The sequence below is a fragment of the Taudactylus pleione genome, unplaced genomic scaffold, assembly GCF_031769625.1.
Source record: "Taudactylus pleione unplaced genomic scaffold, aTauple2 ptg000054l, whole genome shotgun sequence".
In the NCBI taxonomy this organism is placed as follows: Eukaryota; Metazoa; Chordata; class Amphibia; order Anura; family Myobatrachidae; genus Taudactylus; species Taudactylus pleione.
Window position 1 is genome coordinate 9,192,504 of NW_028284456.1, and position 25,120 is coordinate 9,217,623.

The window sequence follows — 25,120 nt, forward strand, 5'->3', positions numbered from 1 at the left end:
AAGATATAATATATTACTCAATATATATATATATATATATATATATATACAATGTATATTATTTCATACCTTATGTGAGATAGTAGCATTATTTGTTTTTTCTTCTTCTCTTAGTCACAATCGTATGAAAACTTATGACACCTATGTGGGAATTGGCTGGTTGATCCCTGGAATGGATACTGGTCTCCTGGGAATGTGTGTGGGGGAAAAACGTATAATCACAGTTCCTCCACGACTGGCATATGGAGAAGATGGGGATGGTAAGATGACATACCAACCAGATTTCACAAGTATAATGGCCACAAACATGTTCACAGTGACATCATCAATTGACTGCAATTTAAATTTGTATATTTAAGTTTTCAGAATGTGTTTGACAATGTTATTCAATGTTTTCCAGTTTGGTTTGCAGTTCCCATTCACATTAGAATTAACTTTAATATTTATATTTTTAAACATTATTCACATACTAAAAAAGGATTTTAATTTTTAATTTAATTTTTTTTCAATTTGATTCACAAACACTGCTGTGTTCAAAGTTCAATGTTCATAAATAAAATCTGTTAACTCTTAGCAATTTAAGCTTGAACATGTTTCAGTTTGTTTGCAAATACGTGAACATGACAATATATAAGTTTGGGAAATAAATTATAAACTGAAGTCGGCCTAAATGTTAACGCTTTGTGTGCACTGAGCTAAATGAATATGCTTGCCCGTATGCAGACTTGTAGGCATATCTGCAGCTGGCCCGCCCATGTACGCACGCTTAGATTCATAGCTGTCATCAGCATCATGGCACACTTGCACCAAACCTATCGTGGCGCAAAAGAAACACCTGAAAATAGGCATTTTCATGCTTCCAGCCAACTCTGCGTAGCCCACAGTTCTGTAAACGCGCCCTGACTGAACATTGCCTATGTGAGAATGTCCCGGTACATCACAGGTGTGGAGGAATGAGATAATTGTGTTTTACGTGGCATCCCAGAACATGGACAGTGAAAACATACATCATATGCTCTACAAATAGGCGTACATTAAATACTGCATCTGCCCCAGTGTGTGCACAGTGTATACATATTGTGCTAGGTATAGACTACTAGAACATTGTTTGAGGGTTAATACTGCTGTGCAATATGTCAGTGAGTTACTCATCTGGAAATCCAGATTTGTTATCTAACTGCGCGGAATCGGTATGATTTACCGCCGGACCCATGCCCGGCGGTACAAATCCCGACAGCGGCAACCGACAAGGATGAAAATCCTGACCGTCCCCAGGTAAGTATATACTAACCTATTCTACCCCCTAACCCTAAGCCTCCCTTAGGAGTGCCTATACCTAACCTTCCCTCCCAGTGCCTAACCCTAATCCTCCCACTAAGTGCCTAAACCTAACCCCCCCTTCCCCGCCGCCTAAACCTAAGACCCTAGACCCTAACTATTCCCACGTGAGTGCCTAACCCTAACCCTCCCACCCCCTAGCCTAACCCAAACCTCCCGGGGGGGGGGGGGTGCCTAACCCTAAGTCCCCCCAGGGAACCCCTATCCTAACCCTCCCCCCCCCCCCCGCGGCTGCCTGCGCTCGGCACCCGGCATCACTTCAATCGGGATGCCGCGCGCCGGTCTCCCGGCGTCGGTAAAATGACGGGCGTCCAGATTTCATTTAACCCTCGCTGGGATTAAGCAGTCGGGATTAGGTCCGCCGGCTTCCTGACTGCATACCAACTGCACAACTGGCTACACTGAGGTCTACAACATCGTAAGGAGGTTGCTGCACTGATTGGTGGCAGAGTAGACGGGGGTGGAGGTATGGGAAAAGAGGATCCTGGGGTAGGTAAGTGGGTTGCCGAAAAAGGAGTAGAGGGAAGATCTCTATTAAACCCTAATAAATATGTCCAGTTGGCTGATATTGGGGCTGTCAGTTCAGAAGTTGCAATGCTCCCATAAGCAGACAAGAAAATGGTTGTTCTAGTAATGATGGGAATGCGTTTGTGAAGAGCAGAACGTATCTGGTGGTACTCATTTGAAATATAATGGGAACAGATAGGGCAATTCGTTGCTAGGGATGTGAATGCCTAATTGTTTGATGTCTACCGATGCTCGGGTTCAGCATATTGTGGATCAAGTCGATGGTTTGTTGGGAGGGGCTGGTGAGAACCCAATGGTCATGATACATATCTATACCAAATACAAAGCTGGAGATAAATGGATGGTTTATCTAAGAGGATGGGGGACAGATGTTCTAAGCTCTGGAAAGTGATAAACTACCAACCAATCAGCTCCTAACTCATTTTTTGCAAACACAGCCTGTAACTTGACAGGAGCTGATGGTTGGTAGTTTATCACTTTCCAGAGCTTAGTACATCTCTTAGACTGAAACTAAAGCATGGATTTCCAACATAGTATTTTCTAAAATGCTACCACTTCAAAGACCATGGGGTCTGTGTACTAATAATCGCAGACCAGCCATGATTATTATATATCCATAATGAAAATATCCCCACTATGTACTAAGGGCAATTGTCCCTGCAAGTTATATTTAGTCTTTCACAGAAGTGAAAGACTTCCCCAGGGGAAGCTGACACTGCACATGCGCACAGTGTCAGCATCCGGAGCTGGCCGGAGGCTGCAAGAGAGTGATCTAAACATCTCTCTTCTGCACCTGAAGTCCCCACAGGCTTACAGTAGCTTACACCTTCTGAATATGGTGTAAACTACCGGGGCTAAACTCCAAAAAGCTTAGCATTTAGGAGTTTAGTACATAGGGTTCAAAACGTAGTCCCCATTGATAATAATTGGACTGCAATCTGAAGTGCTAATTAGCACTCTGGGCCTGATTCAGCAAGGAACGCAGTTGCTTTTTACGCATGCAATCGGTTGATTGTTGCGTACTGCACATGCATATTTATAGCAGTGCGCGTGCGCGAACTAGCTACTGCGTTCGGAACTGCAATCGTAGGGGCTGCACAGACCCATCGCAGAGTGATTGACAGGAAGTGCTGTTTGTGGGTGGTGATGGGGGGTGGTCGTGCAAATGCAGGCGTGCCAGTGCATTGGGACTGTGTTGCAGGGGCGTGCATAAATTATCCACTGCAATACCAGAGGTCGTCTGAGGCCTCATAGCGTGCGCAGAAGTAAGCAATTCCCAAGTAAGGTCTGGGCTTCATTAACTGTCCGATGTTACTCCATGTTACCGATTGTTTCTCTATGTTGACCAAGAATATGGATGTGAGTATGGGGAATGGGGAAGTGGGCGTCCTTATGTCAGGCTGGCGAATGCAAATAACACCGCTGATATTAGCAACTGCGTTGCGTGCGTATAAGCAGAATAGCACTTCATAGTGAATCAGGCCCTCTGTTGGAGTTTTCTTTGAAATCTCCTGCATTGTGCCATTAGTACTAATTTTATATTAAAAAAAACAGCTTGATACATAGGCCCCCAGATCTTAGAGATGTAAGCAAGTGGCTGATAAAATAAGTTGGTGTGGGAAGAAGGTTTTAGGCTTCTGAAGAACTTGGCTGCTAACTATCTTTTGAATCATGTAGTTTTTTATTGGAAGTTTTTCTACATGGTATAAACAGAACAAAAAAATAAATACAGATAAATTTGCAAAAGATATATGAGTGTTGCCGGGAAAAAAATCTATAAATAAATAACAAAATATATAGTCAGAGGGATATCAGTAATGGTTGATTATTATCTTGACAAGACTTCACTTTGCGCCCAGCTAGGAACTGGGTTGTAGGATGACTATAGAAGCAGCATGCAATATAGTGTAGACTGGGAACAGGGCTTGAGAGGTGATTTGCAGGTGTATAAACATAAACTATGGAAGATAATTATGATGTAGTGTATGTAAATGAGGCTGGCCAGTGAATTTGGAATAATATATTATGCGTGGGAATGCTAGGATAGATCGAAATGGAGGAGGGTTCTGTGTAGATGTTAAAACTTGATTGACACCTGCCCTGTGGGAGATATCTAAGGTTTTAAAAGTAAATGGGACCTTTACATACATTATGGAAATTCAAACAAAATATATAAAAAGGAAATCCGCTTGCCAAACCCTAGAGCAGAATAGCAGATTGCAAAAGAAAGCTAATGTAATGCCACCATGTTTTTCCACTCTATAAACACCAAAACAATAAAATGTATAGTTTTGGTCCACCAAATAATTTTCTTTTATCTTTGTTCAGAAAGAAAAAGAAAAGGAAACTTGATGTATAACAACAGCCTATAAACTCTATTAGATGTTACTTGTCTAGCTTTAAAGGTACTACACTTAAACCTAAACAAAAGTGAGAAAAATAAAGCACCTGACCAAGATGTAATGCAGCCATGTGTGCAAAAGGGACTAAGAGCCTGATTCACATGTGGACATTATTGTACAGCCACAAGTAAACGGCTGTGCAATTCCATCCAACTAAAATACAAATACAACAGGAGGTGTCTGTAGGAAATATACATCTCCAGCATGCGTCTGTGATCCACGTACAGTGCCTGTAGATGTTGCTTTGGATCACAGGCGCAACCATTGATCGCCCTTTGCCAGGCTGGGTAAGCCGAAACTTACTCAGCCTGGCCGTCAGAACCCCTCTGCCAGGTCAAGGAAGTCTGCGTCCAACATCGAAGACCCTGGGCTTGGAACTCCCACAAAACTGAGGCAACACCCCTCCATTTTGTGGAATGGACCCGGTCGCCACCCCCACCCTGCCCCCAAACGGTGATCGCAGGACCCATACTGCACATGCACAGAACAGTTCCAGGTCCTGCGCATGCACAGACGCCCCTCCATTGGATATGTATGTAAACCATTGGGTTTACGTACTTATCTGAATCAGGCCCATAGCAACCAATCAGATTCTAGCTATTATCTTCCAGAAGGTGCTAGTTAAATGTTAAGTAGAATCTGATTGGTTGCTATGGGCAACATCTCCACTTCTAAAAACTCTCACCTTAGTAAATTTATCCCAATAAAATCAAAACAAGGAAAAAAACAGTAACATGCATCATTCATATAACATATAGCGTATATGTCCTTATTTTTGCTTTCTTAGGTAAAGATATTCCCTCCCAGGCATCTCTCATCTTTGATGTAGTCTTATTGGATTTGCACAACCCAAAAGATGGCATCAACATTGAGGTCCGGTATGTGCCAGAAAACTGTGAGCGGAAAAGTCAGGTCGGTGACTACATCCGTTACCACTATAATGGAACTCTGCTGGATGGTACCTTCTTCGACTCAAGGTATACAGATAATCATTATTTATATAGTTGAATTAGGTAATTGACATACTTTGTGTTTTACTACATGAATGACACGCCAATAATAATTTGACTTTGATAGGAAAATACAAAATAAAGTTAATCTGGAACATGAGCATATTCATATCAAAAAGGTTGTGCCCAAATTTTCTGTTGCAAAATTATCAAGTAAACACTTTTATATTGATAGCACTCACTGCTGTGTTTGTAGTGGTGCAGGCAAGGTAGCTATTAACGGGAAGCAATCGGGAAGCCGACTGCCTATATACCGGCAACCGGCTTCCCGACTGTCTTATCCTGGCAAGGGTGAAATGCCGGGCGTCTAGATGTAGACGCCCGCATTTCCCCGACGCCGGGAGACCGACGCCCGACATCACGATCGTAGTGATGCCGGGCGCCGCGAGCGGACAGCCGCGGGGGGGGAGGGTTAGGTTTAGGGCTCCCGGGGGGGACTTAGGTTTAGGTAGTGGGGAAGGGGGTGGTTAGGGTTAGGCACTTAGAGGAGGGATTAGGGTTAGGCACTTGGGGTGGAAGTTAGGGTTAGGCACCCCTAAGGAGGGTTAGGGTTAGGGGGATTAGGTTAGGTTAGTGGATACTTAGCTCTCCACGATCGGGATTTCCAGCGCTGTCGGGCTTCCGCTGCGTCGCACTCTGCTCCTGTCGGGCTGCCGCTGACGGGAATTGAAGCCGGCGGTATATCACACCCATTCCCTATTAACACTTCCTATGCCAGAGTTAAATTAAAAGGGTAATTTATTACCTGGTTTTGCCTTTTATATTATTGGCGCCTAAAAATACATACTAATTCACTGGAATTGCGCTTGTGGCTGCATCTTGCAGGCTTTTACATAAGACCCATAAACACTGTTTAGCATGAAATAGGTGTTGACATTTGTCCCTTTTTATATTGCTTTGAATAATTTCAGTACTATTAGCAAAAAGAAGCAAGCGCTAATAAACATATATTAGACAGTATAATAATATTATAGATAAAAAATGAATAAACAAATAGATAAAAAGATAAATATAAGCAGAAGAAAAAGATGTGCTTGTGGTAGCGCATCAAACGTACATCTGTAAAAACAAGTGAAACACAGAACTTTGATTGTTTATCTCTGCGCTAATTAAAAGAGAAGAAAGAACCTGACTAAAAGGAATCACGTGTTCACGGTATATCGAAAAATAATAACAAATTTAATATCCTAAAACATCAATTTAGACTGGTAAAAAATGTAACATCTCACATATATAGCAATATTGCACAAAAAAGTATTTTTAATAAATGAATAGGTAATATCACAAGAATATATCTAAAGGAGGTGGATCCAGATAAACCTGGTAACACCAGTTTACGGTATAAGTGATACTCGAGGATTTTAATTTACACCTGCAGTGGATGCAATTTGGTTGGAGTCCCGTAGCTGTTCAATATAAATCAGTCATCTGAGTTCTGTATAGTCCTGCAGGATTCCGCGATAAGAATAATAGTTTCCAGGACGTAAATCATGCAAATCAGCACACAGGAGGAACAAGGAGAGAAAAAGGGAGTCGCTTCTCCAGCCAGAGATAATGGGCAGCGGCTACCTGTCAGATGTACCCAGTCCCGTAGGTTGCATATTCAGCCCAGCCTCAACCTTTTTAACAACAGCGCGTCCGGCTGTACAGTGTAGCGTCTGACTCTCCGGAGCTCCACAATTAATAGCAGGTACCAAGAGTATCCCAATGGGTCGAGTATATCAGCTGACGCGTTTCGCACCGCAACTTGGGACTTTTTCAAAGAGTGATTTATTACTCCACAAGGACCCTTCCTTAAAACAGGGCAGAAATCTTCTTATTGGTGCTTATACTGATTTCTATCAAATGCACCTGTGTGGATACCACCTCCTGATCCACCTCCTCTCATATATTATTTGAAGAGTTCTATCTAACAAATTCTAACATCCATAGTAACACAGTCTCTAAAAGACAATCATTCAAAACAGTGCGTTCTCTTCAAAATATGCTAAGTATCATTATACATATATCAATACTAGAGTATATATAAATAAAAAAGAAAATTGGGCAGGCAGATCAGAGTTTAGTAACGCCGTATGCATGAATAATTGTGAATGAAAACGCAAATGACAGCTTTTCTGATAAGAGCAGTCCTTTGCTTCCTGTGTCTATGACCCGCAAGTCCTACAGCGCGAATGCGCGGCCGTCGGTCATCACATGTGCAAGCTGCGGGGAGGGAGCTGCGGATCCCTCTCAAGGGAATGTTGCGGACAGAAACCGATAGGCTTCTATAGCCAATGCCATCTACAGATGGAATTGCCTATCGGGTACAGTGAATCTTTCCGTGATTTGACACACATGGGCAATACAGCAAACCATTTTCTGTAGTACATCCCGCCCTTGGAGAGTCATAAAGTGAAGAAGTTGCCCAAAGCAACCAATCAGCTTCTGTCATTTATCTAGTACAGTTTATGAAATGACAGAAGCTGATTCATTTCTTTGGGAAACTTCTCCACTTTACCAAGGCGTGATACATCTCTCCTATTATCACATTATTAAAGTCACTATTTGTTAGACACTATACCTATGATGGTTTATACTTTTCTGACAAGTTATATAATTAACAATCTCTTCGAAGCTAATGAAATATCTCTCTGGTTTTAGTTACTCTCGAAACCACACCTATGACACATACGTGGGAAAGGGTTATGTGATTGCTGGTATGGATGAAGGCTTGCTGGGAGTGTGCACGGGAGAAAGGCGGCAGGTGAAGATCCCACCACATCTTGCCTATGGAGAAGAGGGGACAGGTAGGTGATATATCTCCATATCCCATGGCGAACAAATGTAAATGCTGTTGGTAAATGACCGCAGACGTGCCTCATCTCTTCACCTTTCACATCAGTGCCAATCTCAGTACAAATATGATCATTTGTAGATCAGTACTGGCGATTGTCTTTTTCTTGTCCTTGCATGCTGCAATATGCTCTACCATGACCAAATTAGCTACATGACAGCACAATTTTATTTTCAAACCACTGCAGAGATATTTCTTTCAGCACAAGTACAACATTGCACAGTGCTACCTCATTATACTGGCAGTTAGGAACTCACTGAGGGGGTATATTTACTAAGCTGTGTTAGGAGATAAAGTGAACGGTGATAAGGTACCAGCCAATCAGCTCCTAACTGCCATTTTTCAAACACAGCCTGTGATATGGCAGTTAGGAGCTGATTGGCTGGTACCTTATCACCATTCACTTTATCTCCTAACACAGCTTAGTAAATAGACCCCTAAGTCTAAAGCTGGCATTATATATTGTGGTTGCTGTGATAAAACAGGATGACATAGAACTTTTTAGCACATTTGTTAAGGTAAGTTACCTGGGAGAGAAGTTGGTAATAAAAGTGGTACAATACTGTGCAGAGACTTGTGTCTCCCTTATGTCACTAAGCTGAAGTAGCATATATCTTTAGCAAATATTAAACTGAAATATTCAAGTCAATACTGTACGCAAAGCTTTTCATTCTTTACAGTGTAAAGTTTATTGGATACAGGTAACAGGCTGAAACATGTTGGTCCATCTGGTGCTAAAGCCTGTACTACTGAGCACTGAGTCAAGAGGGTAAATTTACTAAAGGTCGATTTTAATCAATTAAAATAGATCAAAATTGATCAACATTGATTAGTGTTCACTGTAGGCGGACCTAGAAAGAGCACTCTATTGCGCGCGCCTGAAGAGGGGTGTGGCAAGAAAAGGGGGCATGTCTTTAAGAGGCACCACCTTTTCATCACTCTTGGGGGTGTGTCCGGCACTTACGGACATGCCGGGCTGCACCTAAGCTCTCCTCTCTATGTGAATAGATGCTGTGCGCATGCTCACGGCATCTATTCACCGCCAGTGATCGCTGCACCGCTATTTTTCTCACCCTTTTGAAATCGGGCAGGGCGCGTCGCCCTGCTAAAACAGCCTAGCGGGAACACTAATTGATGTTGTATTTCAGGGGCTAAATTGCACATTAACTAACAGACAATGGGCCTGATTCAGAGCCGCTCGTAAGCGGCCGCTCGTTCGCTCCGAGCGATGTTTGCCCAACTGCGCATGCGTACGGATCGTTATACGCATGCGCGAACCAGTCACTGCGGCCGAAATTCATGTGCTCGCAAAATAGCGAATGCCTGATAATTTGAGTGACAGAAAGAGGCATATGTGCGTGGTAACAGGGGAAGGTGCTTGAAAACGGGGAGTGGAGTTCCGATCGCAGGCGTGCTTAAAGGTCAAAACGGGCGTTTTATGGGTGTGCATAATTAAAACAGCAGCGTCATTGATCCCGTCACTGGGTTATTTTTTAGCCAGAACTGCTCGCAAAATTGTGGTAGCAAAAACCAACCACAAGAATAGCGAGCAGCTCATACCCTGGTCGATGTACTCGATTAATCTAATAAATAGCGGACATGACGTAGGATGCGAGCGGCCAGGGGGCGTAGTTTCCCGAAAAACGACCGCAAGTTTTGTTCGCTCGTTCAGACCTAGAGGCGTGAACAGACCGCAAACAGCGAACGGTTCATTTGAATAGCCACCCCTATTTTCTGGACGAGCGAGCGCAAATAGCGACCGGCTCTGAATCAGGCCCAATATTTTGATATTGAATTTTAGGTATTAGTAAATGTGCAATTGAGCACCTGAAACACTACATCAATGTTGATCAATTTAAATACATTTTTAAGTTACCGCTATGGCTCTTACAGTGATCACAATACTTAGCGCTATTGACGCTGCATTTATCTTCCTTTAAGTCCAGGGCATGAGAGCAAGTACTTCACTCTATAACAGTCTGATGTGATTATCATTGCAACACATGTAATTTTACATACATTCTCTGAATGTAATTGCTTTATGCATCCAGTTCCACAGTGAAAATATCTAGGAGTAACTCAGGTGCTGGATGATTGAAATGAGATTAAAACAATTCTTTGTAGTCAACATAGTATGACAATTTTTTTTTCTAATTTTAAACCTATTATTTAATTGATCCTAGTTCATTATGTACACATTTCTTTCATCATTACCGTATATACTCGAGTATAAGTCGACCCGAATATAAGCCGAGGTATCTACTTTTACCCAAAAAAACTGGGAAAACTTACTGACTCGAGTATAAGCCTAGTGTGGGAAATGGCAGCAGCTGGTAGTGCCCCCAGTAGTAATTCCCCCTGGTTGTGCCCCCAGTAGTAAGCCCCCCTTTTAGTGCCCCCTGTAGTAATCCCCCACTGGTAGTGCCCCCTGTAGTAATCCTCCCCTGGTAGTTCCCCCAGTGGTAATCCCCCCTTTTAGTGCCCCCTGTAGTAATCCCCCCCTGTAGTAATCCCCCCCTGGTAGTGCCCCCAGTGGTAATCCCCCCTTTTAGTGCCCCCTGTAGTAATCGCCCCCTGATAATGCCCCTTGGTAGTACCCCCTGTAGTAATCGCCACCTGGTAGTGCCCCCTGTAGTTATCGCCCCCTGGTAGTGCCCCCTGTAGTCCCCCCCCAGTAGAGAGAGACGTGAAAAGAATAAAAAAAAAATAAACACTTACCTTAAACTCCCGCTCCTGGTCCCGCCGCTGTCCGCTCCTCCGGCCGCTTTGCATGGGAGAGACGTCGTCATGACGACGTGTCTCCCATCACCCACTGCGGGAGCCGGAAGATGGCTCCGCAGTGGAAGCAGCAGCAGCACTCTCAGCGGCTGCTGATTACACCAAACACGCAGCTGCCGGCTCCGGCGGCTGTGTGTTTGGCAGTGTGACTAGTGATATGGGGTGTGCGACCAGTGTTGTGGGGGTGTGGCCTGCACAGGGTGTGTGGCCTGTACCATGGGGTGTCACTAGCGCCTACCTTCAAAACTTCAATCTCCCTGCCCTCTTCGCTTATATCGATAGTGTAATGTGAGAGAGTGTATATATGACAAAAAAGAAAAATGGCACTTAATGATGGCATAAATGTGAAACCCTCGCTTAGTGATGTCATGAATGTGAAATCTCTATATAAAAAAGAGACCTTACCTTACTAATAGCTAAAGGAACTTAAGACCACTTCAGTCAGTGCTTATCTGAATTCTCTATATGGTGTTTCTCTGAATTCCAATGTGTGCATTGAAATCTGTATTTCCAAAATTAGGCACTTCAGGTACAAAGGGCAACATCTAGGCCTTGTCTGTACCTGAGAGTACCTGATTTGGAGATCACCAAGCCCGTCCACATTACAGTGGTTGCTCACCAATTCTATACATCACAGCAATGGGCAATACCAGCCCCACATCACAGCAATACCACACATTTCCTGCACACTACAGCAATACTACTATCCCCATCCAATAACAATGCCCAATCTCCGCACTACATCAATATTATCTTTTTTTATTTTTTAAAGTGCGACAAAGTGTCCTCAGTGACGTACAAGTAATATACATTATAACACTTGACAAATCATAAATATAATAAATACAAATTGACATAGCTAGAAAGAACACACAGCAACAAACGACAGAATAAATAAGTACATACCATACAGTGCAGCAATACTCAGATATAAATCATTAGGTACATCTCATTACCATAGAGACCTATGGGGGGAATGCATTTCAACGTGATGGACGTGATGTGCCATTCAGAAATGGCACATTGCTCCTGCCGGCATTGCAAGTTTTCCCTCACACCTTTAAGAGGTTAGAGGGAAAGCTTGCGATGTTGGCACTTGCCAATATATGTACAGCCAGTGCAGCACATTGCCCTGAGTTGAAGCAGCCCCTAAGTGTTTAAATGAAATGTCAATTGGTAAACATACAGTGCATCCGGAAAGTATTCACAGCGCTTCACTTTGTTATATTACAGCCTTATTCCAAAATGGAATAAATTAATTTTTGTCCTCAATATTCTACACACAATACCCCATAATGACAACGTGTAAAAAGTTTTTTGAGATTTTTGCAAATTTAATTAAAAAAAAAACCTAAGAAATTACATGTACATAAGTATTCACAGCCTTTGCCAAATTGAGCTCAGGTGCATCCTGTTTCCACTGATCATCCTTGAGATGTTCCTACAGCTTAATTGGAGTCAACCTGTGGTAAATTCAGTTGATTGGACATGATTTTGAAAGGCATACAACTGTCTATATAAGGTCCCACACTTGACAGTGCATGTCAGAGCACAAACCAAGCATGAAGTCCAAGGAATTGTCTGTAGACCTCCGAGACAGGATTGTCTCGAGGCACAAATCTGGTGAAGGGTACAGAAAAATATCTGCTGCTTTGAAGGTCCCAATGAGCACAGTGGCCTCCATCATCCATAAATGGAAGAAGTTCGGAACCACCAGGACTCTTCCTAGAGTTTGGAATAAGGCTGTAACATAACAAAATGAGGAAAAAGTTAAGTGCTGTGAATACTTTCCGGATGCACTGTATTACAGTCAAGTTGAATAAATACTCTGGGCCTGATTCAAAGGTGCACACTATTGCAGCCGTCACTGCGTCTTTTGACGCAGCGCGACTGCATATTTATGCTAATGCCGCGGCTAATGGTCTTCCTAATTAGGTGCCCACCAGTCGCTGCGCTAATCCGACGCTGTGCACATAAAGGTACACCATTGGACATTGCACCAGCCCTATGAAGATGCAGAATGTGCGTCTACTCCTCCATAGGCCGCCGATGCCAGTGCAACTGTGGCAAAAGACACATAAAATATTTATTATATAATGTGACTAATGTCAGCCTAGTGCAGTCACACACCCCCACCAAGTGGTGGAGACAACTCACACTGATGTTACAGTGAGGTGCATACGCAAGCCTCTGCAACTATTGGAACATATTCCTCTGGCTGGCCCCAGGCACCCACCACCCTACTTCCACTCATCCACCCACCCCCACTCCACAGCAATTCTCTTACTGGATAAATAAGTAAAAAATATTCTGCGCTTGTAGATATTGAGCAGCTCAGTATAGTGAATTACGAATATGATCTTAGAGATACGAGCGCTTCAACTATATATAAAAAATTATTAGATTGTAGTAATAATAACTGTATCAACAGTGAATATATAAAATGTTTTTAAACAGTAACTATGTATCATTAAAGATATGGGTTCTGCAGGACTGTATCTAAAAAGTGTAAATGATTGTATCAAAGAGTATCAGTAACATCTGCGTGAGAAATGTAGCAATGAGTTATATGTGAGAATAGAGCACTTAAAAACAAAAACGGAACATAAGGATAAAATTAAAATAAAAAAATAAATAAATGCACTTTACTTAAAGTGCAACAATGTTTATAGCTCTTTTGAGATAATATTAGGAGAGTCCGTCAGTCTGTATGCGGCCTGCGTGCCGCCGACTGGATGCCGCACCTCGCAGTGAGGCCAGAACAATGGAGGTAGTGTGGCACACTAAACTGTCCCTACCTTACCTCCTAGGCTTCTTCCGTGGTGCGGCAGGTCTTCTCTTTGCTGCTGCCGTGACCAGGTGCAGGAGGAGAGCGGCTTGCGATGTAAGTAAGCCGGGACGGGTGGTGTGACGTCACCCGCTTCCATGCACAGTGCACAGTGCAGCTCCTCTAGCATTTGTTCACTGGACTACGGTTTTCTCTCCACCTTCTCCGCGTTTCATACCTCATCTGGTACTTTTTCAAGGATAAGGTGTTCCTGAACTTCTGCTCTTTTATACGGATTCTAATAAAAATCTTTTAGAAAAAACTTTATTGTTCCCTTAAAATTAGAGCAGGAAGTTGGTATTAAAAAAGCGGTAACCTCATGTTCCTGTTTGGAAAGTGCTCTGCATCTTTATGCTAATGCTGCGGCTAATGGTCTTCCTAATTAGATGCCCACCGGCTGCTGTGCTGATCCAATGCTGTGCCCATAAAGGTACACCATTGGACATTGCACCAGCCCTATGAAGATGCAGAATGTGCGTCTACTCCTCCATAGGCTGCCGATGCCAGTGCAACTGTGGCAAAAGACGCATAAAATATTTATTATATAATGTGACTGTCAGCCTAGTGCAGACACACACCCCCACCAAGTGGTGGAGACAACTCACACTGATGTTACAGTGAGGTGCATACGCAGGCCCCTGCAACTATTGGAACACATTCCTCTGGCTGGCCCCAGGCACTCACCCTACTTCCACTCATCCACCCACCCCCACTCCACAGCAATTCTCTCACTAGGCCTGAACGGAGGCTGCTCCACAGCACCAGCTGGTGACAGTCACATTAGAAAGAAGACTGCTGCGGTCACACATCAAAGCCCACATGGAATCTTTGCTCAGGTGAACAGGAAAATAAGAAAGAAAAGAGGAAAGAACAGGAGGAACACGGGGGGTAGTGCACACATTATGGGGAAGTTGAAAGCTCCCGCATTGCCCCGTCCATTTATCAGTTGTTACAGCAGTGAACACTACTGCAAGTGCACAGTCATCCCGGGGGTGGGGCTGGGTGGAATAGAGGACTTTATTTTTTAGGAAGGAGGACCTCAAATTTGACCAAAACTTGTAATCCGCTTCAGTTCCTGTCATTTGGGATTGAGGGTAGAAGGGAGTTTGTAGAAGATATCTTTAGTAGCGGTGGAACACACGCCATTTATGTTATCCACTGGGCTATGGACATGTGTGTGAACTCAACACCTCTTTGGATATCCATGCGATCTTCAAATAGCAGACTGAATTTTATACTTTCTGTAGAGGCTGGACCTCTATTTTCTTTACTTTTGCAAAGACTGATATGATTAAAGGTAACCATGGCCCTAGGAAGGGACCCATACCAACTTCTGCATGAGGTCACCTATCCTATTTTTAACAATTCTCTAGAAGAGAGTACATAATATTGTGGTCTCAATTCACTTGAATAGATAAATAAAATTAATATTAATTTTCACTGACATTTTTAAAATCATCTACTTTAATTTAGACCATTTATAATATTGCTAATCTTCTTGTTGTCAAAGGAAAAATTCCAGGATCTGCGGTATTGGTGTTTGATATCCACATCATTGATTTCCACAACCCAGATGATTCTGTCAGCATCACGTCACAGTATAAGCCCAGCAACTGCACTGTGCTGAGTAAGAAGGGGGACTATTTGAAGTATCACTATAACGCAACACTCATGGATGGCACTATACTAGATTCAACGTAAGGACACTTTATAGACAAATATTATATGGACATGTCAGCAAACCATTTGTTACAGAGTATTTGTAGACTACGTCAAATGAGGTATAGTATCAAATATCATGTTAACAACTATCATATAATCTAGTACACATTTCTGTGTGGTTGCTTTAAGAAAATGTTTATCTTATTTAAAATCACTATATTAGTATTTCACAGTATTCTGTAGGAGCAATCATAAGGAATGTTACAATGTACCAAACCCTGAGTTCCCTCCCCCTCAGGTGCCCTGTGTGTACAGCTTTCAGTGCACTCAGCTGTGCCTGTGGCCAGAGCGCATGGGTTCGGGTCTTTGTTACCTGGCACCTCACAAGTTAAACCTATTACTATACTCTGGTGCATGAGTAATAAATCCTGTTAGTAGTTGTTTAGCTAAAGTACAATCTGCCTGACCAAGATGTTCATCCATCACTGAGTGTTCTGACCTGAAACATGGTAATGAGTAATTGCTCTCCCCTCTTCTCAACCTTTCTGTGCCATATACTGTATTTGCAGGAAATATATATACCGTAGTATACATTACTGCATAAAATACAAATTCATGTAACAAGTATATCACACAGTTCAAATAATCATTTTACTGAAACAGAATATAATCTATACATGTGGGTTATATGTATCTCTGTAAATGTTCAAAACTGCTAGTCATGTGTAGTGATCTCCCCAGAAAATGTTGCCAGCCGAGTGGCATCAAGAATTAGCCAGTTGGGGGCAGTATAATACTTTACAATAATGAAAAAGTTGAAATCCTGACCTTATATTGATTTGAACTCGAGATTAACTTTTGATATATTATTCTCTTCTCAGAGGCCCAGTTGTCTGCAGCTTTTTCATAATCAATGTCTGTAGGATCTGGTCCATTTAGTGAAATCAGCATCAGATTATTTAGTGTGCTCTGTTCATACCATTCCTTATACAGGTTTTAATTTGTTTTAGAGTAGAAAATCCTCTTTCACATGCCGCTGTGCTTACTGGTATAGTCAGTCCAATAGCAGCTAGTTTTGCTAAACTTGGAAAAGATTCTTTGAGCTCAGTCGTTGTTGAAAATGTATACATTATTTGTTGGACTCAAGTTCAAACAATTTTGATGCCCATTTTTAGATTAATGCTCAAGCCTCACATTTGATTATGGCTCTCTGTATTGAAAACTCTTGAAAAAAAGGATATGATTGGCATATCTGGAAATATTGCTTTTAGGTTGTTAATAACTGTGTCTATGTATTTACCATAGATATTCGTCTTAAAAGCAGTATCATTAGCATCATAACAATGTATACAAAAGTCTGACCATTCACCAGCAAGATGTAGATAGAATGTTTTAAAGTGATTAGCATGTGTGTCTTTCAATTCCATAATGCTTCTGATTGGGTTTATTTATGTTAAATTAACATCTTGCCTTTGCCAAGCTTTATACTATTTATACAGATGTGGAAGCACATCTAAAAGCATCATAAGTAAAGTTCCGAAATCAGTGGCGGATATTACCTAGGGGCTACCACCCCCAGTGAGTCTGTGCACTGGAAGCCTCCCCTTGCAGTGGTTTCCCACTGGAAGCACTACCTGCTAGTCAAACACCAGACAGATTTCTTCCCCTTGGTACTGGCAGTCTGGACTGTGATTAGCAGAGAGAATTCTTACAATAGGAAGTCACTCCCTGTCTTTCCATCAAGTTTACCTGACTTCTAGGGGATGCAGCCAGCTGGCGCTGCAACAGTCCGGACCACCGATTGCCCGGATTGCAGGGAGGGCAGCTCCTCTCATGGAAAATGGTATTAGCTGCCACTGTACGACACCTTCACCTTTTCGTTCATTGGCCTCTTTTTCCATTGCAGTAATGAAATTCACCAAGGATTCACTTAAATAATGTACAGCAAAGTCAACAGACAGCCACCTAGTGTTAGTAGCCATTTTAAGTTTAATATGAGGACTGTTCAGTATATTTTGCTTTCCAGTTAAACATCCATTTTAACTGTCACACATTGGGTGTTGAAACCCTGTTATCTGACTTGGCACTACTGCTTCACCTCCTGCGGTGCCCCATGGGTTCTGCAGTGCTCCATTACATTTGAGTTTGCTAACTAAGTTTGAGGTTAACATCTCTCCATAACTTTCCAGGACCCATTACTGCATGGATGCTGCCATATTGGTTTCTGTTAGTTAATGCCAGATTCTCCAACCAGAAACTGCTTTTCCTCCAGCTTACTTGAGCAACCAATAGGGATCCTGGGCACCCTACTTAAACTCCTCTGTTGAAGTAGTACATGGCTAGAACAGCATTACTTGTGACTGGTTACCTGGCTCCAGTCTCAGCAGCTTTTAAAGTTTCCTGTGCTCCCTGTGTGATTCAAGTTCCTGTGCAGCAATCTGCAAGTTTAGCATTCTACCTGCTGAGCACTCTTTTCAGAGAACACCTGTACTCCTGTGCAGCAATTAGCAAGCACCAGCATTTCGCTTATTGTGTGCTCTTCCAAAGAACATCATTGCTTCTGTGCAGCAGTCAGCAAGCACCGGCATCTCATTATTGCACAACTTATCCAAGTAACGCCAGTGCTTCTGTACAGCATCAGGCAAACACCAGCAATCCAGCTGCTGTGTGTGCTCATTTATATCACCATCTTTACTGTGTGAATACAGCTCTCCACCTACTTTGTTCCCCTGCTCGGATTTTCTTCTGCACCTGTTTTGGCCCAATTGTTCATAAAAGAGATTATTTGACTTCATGGGTGCCTGGTAGAAATTATTTCAGATCACAGAGTGCTTTTCGTAGCCAAGTTCTGGCACTCTCTTTGTATAACCTTGCAAATCAAGCTCAAGTTCTCTTCTGTGTATCACCCGCAGTTCAATGGACAGACAGAGAGGGTGAAAAAAGACTTGGAAGCCTTCTTACGATTATATGTATGCTCATCCCAGGATGACTGGTCTGAGTTATTACCATGAGCTCACAACAATCATTACCACACTTCATCCAAGATCTCACCTTTCCATGGGCTACACCATCGGGTACCAGTATTCCCTCCTGCAGCACCCACACCAGCTTCTGATTCTTCTTTAACGTTACCTCAGAGAACTGGAAGAAAGTTTTCTCTGCTTTATTATTTTAAGCTTCTAAATGATACCAGCTATTCGCTGATAGAAGATAGCGAGCAGTTCCTAAGCTTAAGCCAGGGTAACTGAATCTGGCTTTCCACATGGCATTTAAGGCTTAGAGTCCCTTCTATGAAGTTCGCTCCTCATTTCATTGGTCCATACCATATATCCCAAGTAATCAATTCTGTGGCATACAAATTGGAGTTACCACCATATAGTTGAGTAGTTCCTAACTCATTCCACATCTCCCTACAGTACTAAAACCATTAATCATCAGTCAATTTCATTTTAACATTTTCAAGTAACCCCATGTGCAAACTCAACGAGGGGTTGCACATAAAATGAAGACAATTGTAGACTCTCACTGTTGTAAAGGTCAACTACAGTACTTAATTGATTGGAATGGTTATGACCCTGAAGAATGGGCCTGGATTAATACAAAAGATGTTCACACACCAGCTCTCGTCAGCAAATTTCACTCTGGCCTTCCTGCTAAACCCCCTGCGATGTTTAGTGGCCACCCGTAAAAAGGTGCGGGGTTTACTGTCACACATAGACCTTGAGACCCTGTTACCTGACTCTAGAGTGCCCCTGTGGGTTAGGCAGTGCTCCATGACATTTGAGTTTGCTAACTATCTCTTAGCATATTTCCATGCATTTCCTGTTTTTCCTTATTGTAAATCTCTGGCTCTGCTGTTGCAGTGTGTTCTACACTGCCTCTCCCTCTGTCCTCTGTAGCCGGGTCCCTCCAGTACTCTGTATGATCTGACCAAAGTGCGCTACTCTGCATGCTCACTGTGCATAAACAGAGATTGTACGGGCCAAGTTGCTGCAGTTTCAACAGTGCATACCAATGCTGAGAATTCTTCCTTGTTAACAGGGCACAAAACCCCAAAACATAAAGTACAAATGGTTGAAATGTCACAAGGTAGGATAAGGCCTCAGAATGCACCGAGAGTGAACCAAGTGGTGCTTCAACATATAATTATTACTGCAATACAGTCCAGAATTAAGAGAAATAGCATTATGATTTGGTTGGGTACGGGATGCCGGTGGTCATAATCCCGACTCCGGCTTCCCGACAGGGTTAGGATACTGATACCTGTTGGTAAGTATTATAACTCTACCCCTACTCCTAAACCTAACCCTTCCCTCCGAGCCTAAACCCCAAAGACCCTCCCCCCAATCGCACTATTTAGCATCGGAATGCTGGCGCCGGAATTATGACTGGTATCGACACCAACATTCTGAGCGCCGGCATCTTGACAGCTGGGATTTAAACTACATCCTTTATGCTTAATGTTTAGCTTTTAGTGACATGGCACATGAGTTCATACAGATTAAATGGACTAAAAGTATTGTGTCTATGGATAGCAGCAAGCAGGCCAGAAGTACTGTAGGTAGTGCTAGTGCTCTGCACTCACATTTTATTTTATTTTTTAGTGTGGTTATATTACTTTATATTACTTTTCAGTAATAATTCATTATGATACATTACTGTTCTGTAGATTTTTAGGTATTTATGAACTACTAGTACCTTTTCATTGTTCTCTCTATAGTCCTAGGGTGCTCATGTAAAATCTATTTTGTATAAAATGCCATCTTTCTATGCAGAATTTTATAATGCCCAGTTTTCTTGTCCAACAGTTGAACATAAAGTTCGGTGTTCAGGGTAAAGCTAGAGGACACTGGGATTGGTGCCAGCTAGGTAAATTCTAACTGATAATACATGTGGGACAGTCAAAGTAATGTTACCCTCATGGTAGATGAGTAAGTTACAGTAGTGTACACATACAGGCACTCTTGCTGGTAAATAAGGTCACTAATGCCAATTTCTTTCCTCAGGCACCAATACGGGAAAACATACAACATAGTCCTTGGATCTGGACAGGTGGTACTAGGAATGGACATGGGGCTACAAGACATGTGTGTTGGAGAGAAACGCACAGTTGTTATTCCTCCACATATGGGTTATGGAGAATCTGGAGTAGGTGAGAATGTTGGTTAAAAAAGCAAATGAGCTGTGATGTAGGAAAACCGCACTCAGGAATGATTATAGGGCAGAATCTAGGACACTTTCAGATGGTAGACTGCAGGGCCGGCTCTAGGGGTGTTCGACCTGAGCGGTCAGACAGGGGCGCCACCCATAGAGGGCAACATCCCGCTCCCCAACAACCCGATTTCAGCGGGACATTACTGTCCCGCTGTTCCACCAGTGGGCCGAATTGGCCCGCAGGTGGTTAAATCGGGAGGTTGGGGACCCCCACTGCCGCAGCTGTGCCAGACCCCGGAGACTCTGAATGGATGCTGCGCGCATGCGCGCGGCATCCATTCAGTGACGAGAGAGGGCTGGGAGAAGCCCAGCTAGCGAGACTCCCCCAGCCTGACGTTATTTGGAGGCGGACACGCCTCCTAATAACGTCATGTGGGGCGTGGTCTATGGTAATTGGGCCACACACCCATTTTCGGTCGCGAAGATAGGGCACTCTGGAGGGGGCCGGCACAGGGTGCTCCAACCTCTGGAGCCGGCCCTGGTAGAATTCTTGTCCTTTGCGCTTTCCCAGACCGTGTGTGAAGCCAAAAATGACCTGTTTTTGTCAGTAGTGCTGGATATATTTATTAATAAAACACCAATAAAAGTAGAAGAGACAATTTTGCAATCAGAATGCCATGGTTTGTGAGCATTGGATTTATTTCTCTCCTTTAAAGTGCACGTCGCCTACACACAGACATAATTGCATTCTCATCCAATCAGAGCATTCCCAATTCATTCTAAACATCGGGTTTGCGTACATCTCTGAATGAGCCCCCAGATTTGCAAAATTCGGGCATGATCGCAGAAAAGCACCAAATCGCCCCAAATCAATCTTTAGTAAGTTTACTTTCTTGTCTGAGGGAGGAGAAATGTTCTTGTATGTGTGCGGGCTCCATTTATTTACTCTTCCACCATGTAGTTTGTGTGATTTTAAAATACTGTTTAAAACAGATTTGAACCCTTTTCTGTTCCCTTCTGGTTATATCTGCTAATACCTGTGAGGCTCCGTTTACCCTTAGCACCATGGTGTTCTATATAAATGTGGCTCATTTTATCCTTTGATCATTTAAAAATACTTATTCAGCCTACATAATAGGTAATGCCACTATGTGGAGGCGCCAGTTGCAGTTTACATTAGTGACAACTACAGGAGCTTCAGTTAGGTCAGACAGTGGAGGTGCCATTAGGTAAATGCAGGAACATGCAGAAACTTTACTAAGAAGTGTTTTCTTTCCCCCACATGGCAGAGGGGGAAGTGCCAGGAAGTGCAGTATTGGTGTTTGACATTGAGCTGCTGGAGCTGATACCAGGTCTGCCTGAAGGCTACATGTTTATATGGAATGGAGAAGTCTCACCGAACCTATTTGAAGAGATTGATAAAGACACAAATGGGGAGATATTTCTAAATGAGGTAGGTGTCCGGTGTGCAGGGCTGTGTGCAAGGGTTGCAGAAGGGATACCTAAGAAATACATTGTATTGGGCTCATGAAATGTGGGCTAAGAAGTTTATTTGGCAGTGCAGTAGTCCAGTACTCGTCAAAGGCCTTAGCAAGCACTCATACAGCTAGCATTAACATTCTTGTGGCCGGGAGTCAGGCTCAATTTCTAGAGAAAACACATTCTAGCATAATGCCTACAGCTAAATTACCCATCTGGAGAAAACACATTCTAGCATAATGCCTACAGCTAAATTACCCATCTGGAGAAAACACATTCTAGCATAATACCTACAGCTAAATTACCCATCTGGAGAAAACACATTCTAGCATAATGCCTACAGCTAAATTACCCATCTGGAGAAAACACATTCTAGTATAATGCCCACAGCTAAATTACCCATCTGGAGAAAACACATTCTAGCATAATGCCTACAGCTAAATTACCCATCTAGAGAAAACACATTCTAGCATAATGCCTACAGCTAAATTACCCATCTGGAGAAAACACATTCTAGCAGAATGCCTACAGCTAAATTACCCATCTTGGAGAAAGCACATTCTAGCATAATGCCTACAGCTAAATTACCCATCTGGAGAAAACATATTCTAGCATAATGCCTACAGCTAAATTACCCATCTTGGAGAAAGCACATTCTAGCATAATGCCTACAGCTAAATTACCCATCTAGAGAAAACACATTCTAGCATAATGCCTACAGCTAAATTACCCATCTAGAGAAAACACATTCTAGCATAATGCCTACAGCTACATTACCCATCTTGGAGAAAGCACATTCTAGCATAATACCTACAGCTAAATTACCCATCTGGAGAAAACACATTCTAGCATAATACCTACAGCTAAATTACCCATCTGGAGAAAACACATTCTAGCATAATGCCTACAGCTAAATTACCCATCTGGAGAAAACACATTCTAGCATAATGCCTACAGCTAAATTACCCATCTGGAGAAAACACATTCTAGCATAATACCTACAGCTAAATTACCCATCTGGAGAAAACACATTCTAGCATAATACCTACAGCTAAATTACCCATCTGGAGAAAACACATTCTAGCATAATACTTACAGTTAAATTACCCATCTGGAGCAAACACATTCTAGTATAATGCCTACAGCTAAATTACCCATCTGGAGAAAACACAATACCTACAGCTAAATTACCCATCTGGAGAAAACACATTCTAGCATAATACCTACAGCTAAATTACCCATCTGGAGAAAACACATTCTAGCAGAATGCCTACAGCTAAATTACCCATCTTGGAGAAAGCACATTCTAGCATAATGCCTACAGCTAAATTACCCATCTGGAGAAAACATATTCTAGCATAATGCCTACAGCTAAATTACCCATCTTGGAGAAAGCACATTCTAGCATAATGCCTACAGCTAAATTACCCATCTGGAGAAAACACATTCTAGCATAATACCTACAACTAAATTACCCATCTGGAGAAAACACGGGATATTCCCCATAGTGGATAGTTTGCTGTAGATACTGGGTGACATACCTTTTATACAGCACCCATTGCTGTTTTATAGATGTTTTCAAAGGTGGACTTAACATTCTATAAATAAATATTACATTACAGATCTAATTAACATGAACAGATGATAAACTGAAACGAGTATATATAGTTATGGAATATAGCTGATAGTTGAAATGGCACTAAGCACAAGAGCATAAATTGCCTATTAAACTCTGTATCAGGGGAATCTGTCCATGCATTGGAAGCCATAAATGGGTAACACATTGCATCAGTTGTATAGACTCAAACTTTGGGGAGTAAAAGGAGTCACACTGATTTCTCTGAATGCATATGGTGCTTGTTGTAATCTAAAAACAAAGTAAAGAGTTTGCTGTAGAAGTCATAACTTGTTTATTCATTAATGCAAGTCAGTGAGGAAATTCTGGAGCTGAGTCCGAGGTGGAGGCTGCTGAGTCTTCCCTTGTTGCCCCAGCCGTGGGTGTGATAATATACAAATGCCAGTAACAGACTTCCCCTGTGTAGTAGCCTGCATCTGGATGAGCAAGCCCTGAAATACCCACTCTCAGCGTCTCTGCGCACTGTAACACCACTGGTGATTCTTAACACGCCACTATCCCTATGGCAGGTGCAGTTTCTGTTTTTCCAACTGAACATGGCCTTTGTGGCTACAGCTGTGCATCACTGACACGCCTGTGACACTCCCACAACATTCCCATGGGACATTCTTTTTTTGCATTTACTTCAGGCCACCACTCAAGAACGCCCATCACTTTGTCTCCCCATTTCTGATACCGTCTTTCCCGATCGCACTAGAGTTGTTGAGCGTACACTCTGTAGTGTCGTCAGGGTTTTCAGAACTTTTCCTGCATGCGCAGTTGCAGGTAATCGCTCAGCTAAATGCACCTCTGAATCAGTCTCAAAATGTAGAAATGAACATAGAAATAGCTAAACACAACCGTGTAATATCCAGGATTTATTCTTTGTTTTAAGCTTCATTTTGTCAAAATAGCTTCCTACATGGTGTGTAGCTTCCTGAGAACTGCTGGGGTGTATGAGCACACTGTTACTGGGCTCGTCTCACCTGATCACTGTTGGATAAATGACAGCTCTTGTATACAGCATTTCGAACAGTTTAATCTGTGTCCACTGAATACTATTGGTAGATAATACTAGAACCACAGCCATTAGATTTACTGTGATGGAAAGAAATACCATTCTGTTAGCAAAAATGTGAAAGTGAAGTTAGTCTGCTAGGTAGTAATATATAAGCAGGCCCCCCTCTACTCCATTAATGCCTGTACTGTGGCACCTAAGTTTCCTGAAACATATATAAATCTACCAACAGTATGGCTATATAGAAAGGGAGCTGTCTACTACAATGTTGGAACCCATTATAGCACTGATCTAAAGAATTAAACTATCAAATAATCACTTACTACATGATCTCAGGAATATGTATGCTTTGGTAATTCATCGCTTTCCCCAAACCTCAAACTCTTTCTGAGCCACCTCTTTTCTAGCTTACACTACTTCCATCCATATTACAGACACAAGTATACCCTTCACTCATGTTACAGTCTCTACCC

The 25,120-nt window shown here is 42.5% G+C and overlaps 1 protein-coding gene across 2 annotated transcripts in view; it reads left to right on the forward strand.

Moving 5' to 3' along the window:
- Positions 1-25,120, forward strand: part of FKBP9 (FKBP prolyl isomerase 9) — a 63,784-nt gene that overhangs the window by 34,497 nt on the left and 4,167 nt on the right. For both annotated transcript variants that reach the window (XM_088464364.1, XM_088464374.1), the window contains exons 4-9: positions 115-260; positions 5,056-5,245; positions 7,922-8,067; positions 15,230-15,416; positions 20,388-20,533; positions 21,825-21,988. In XM_088464364.1, coding sequence (XP_088320490.1) covers positions 115-260; positions 5,056-5,245; positions 7,922-8,067; positions 15,230-15,416; positions 20,388-20,533; positions 21,825-21,988 — 979 coding nt within the window. The remainder of the gene's footprint in view (positions 1-114; positions 261-5,055; positions 5,246-7,921; positions 8,068-15,229; positions 15,417-20,387; positions 20,534-21,824; positions 21,989-25,120) is intronic.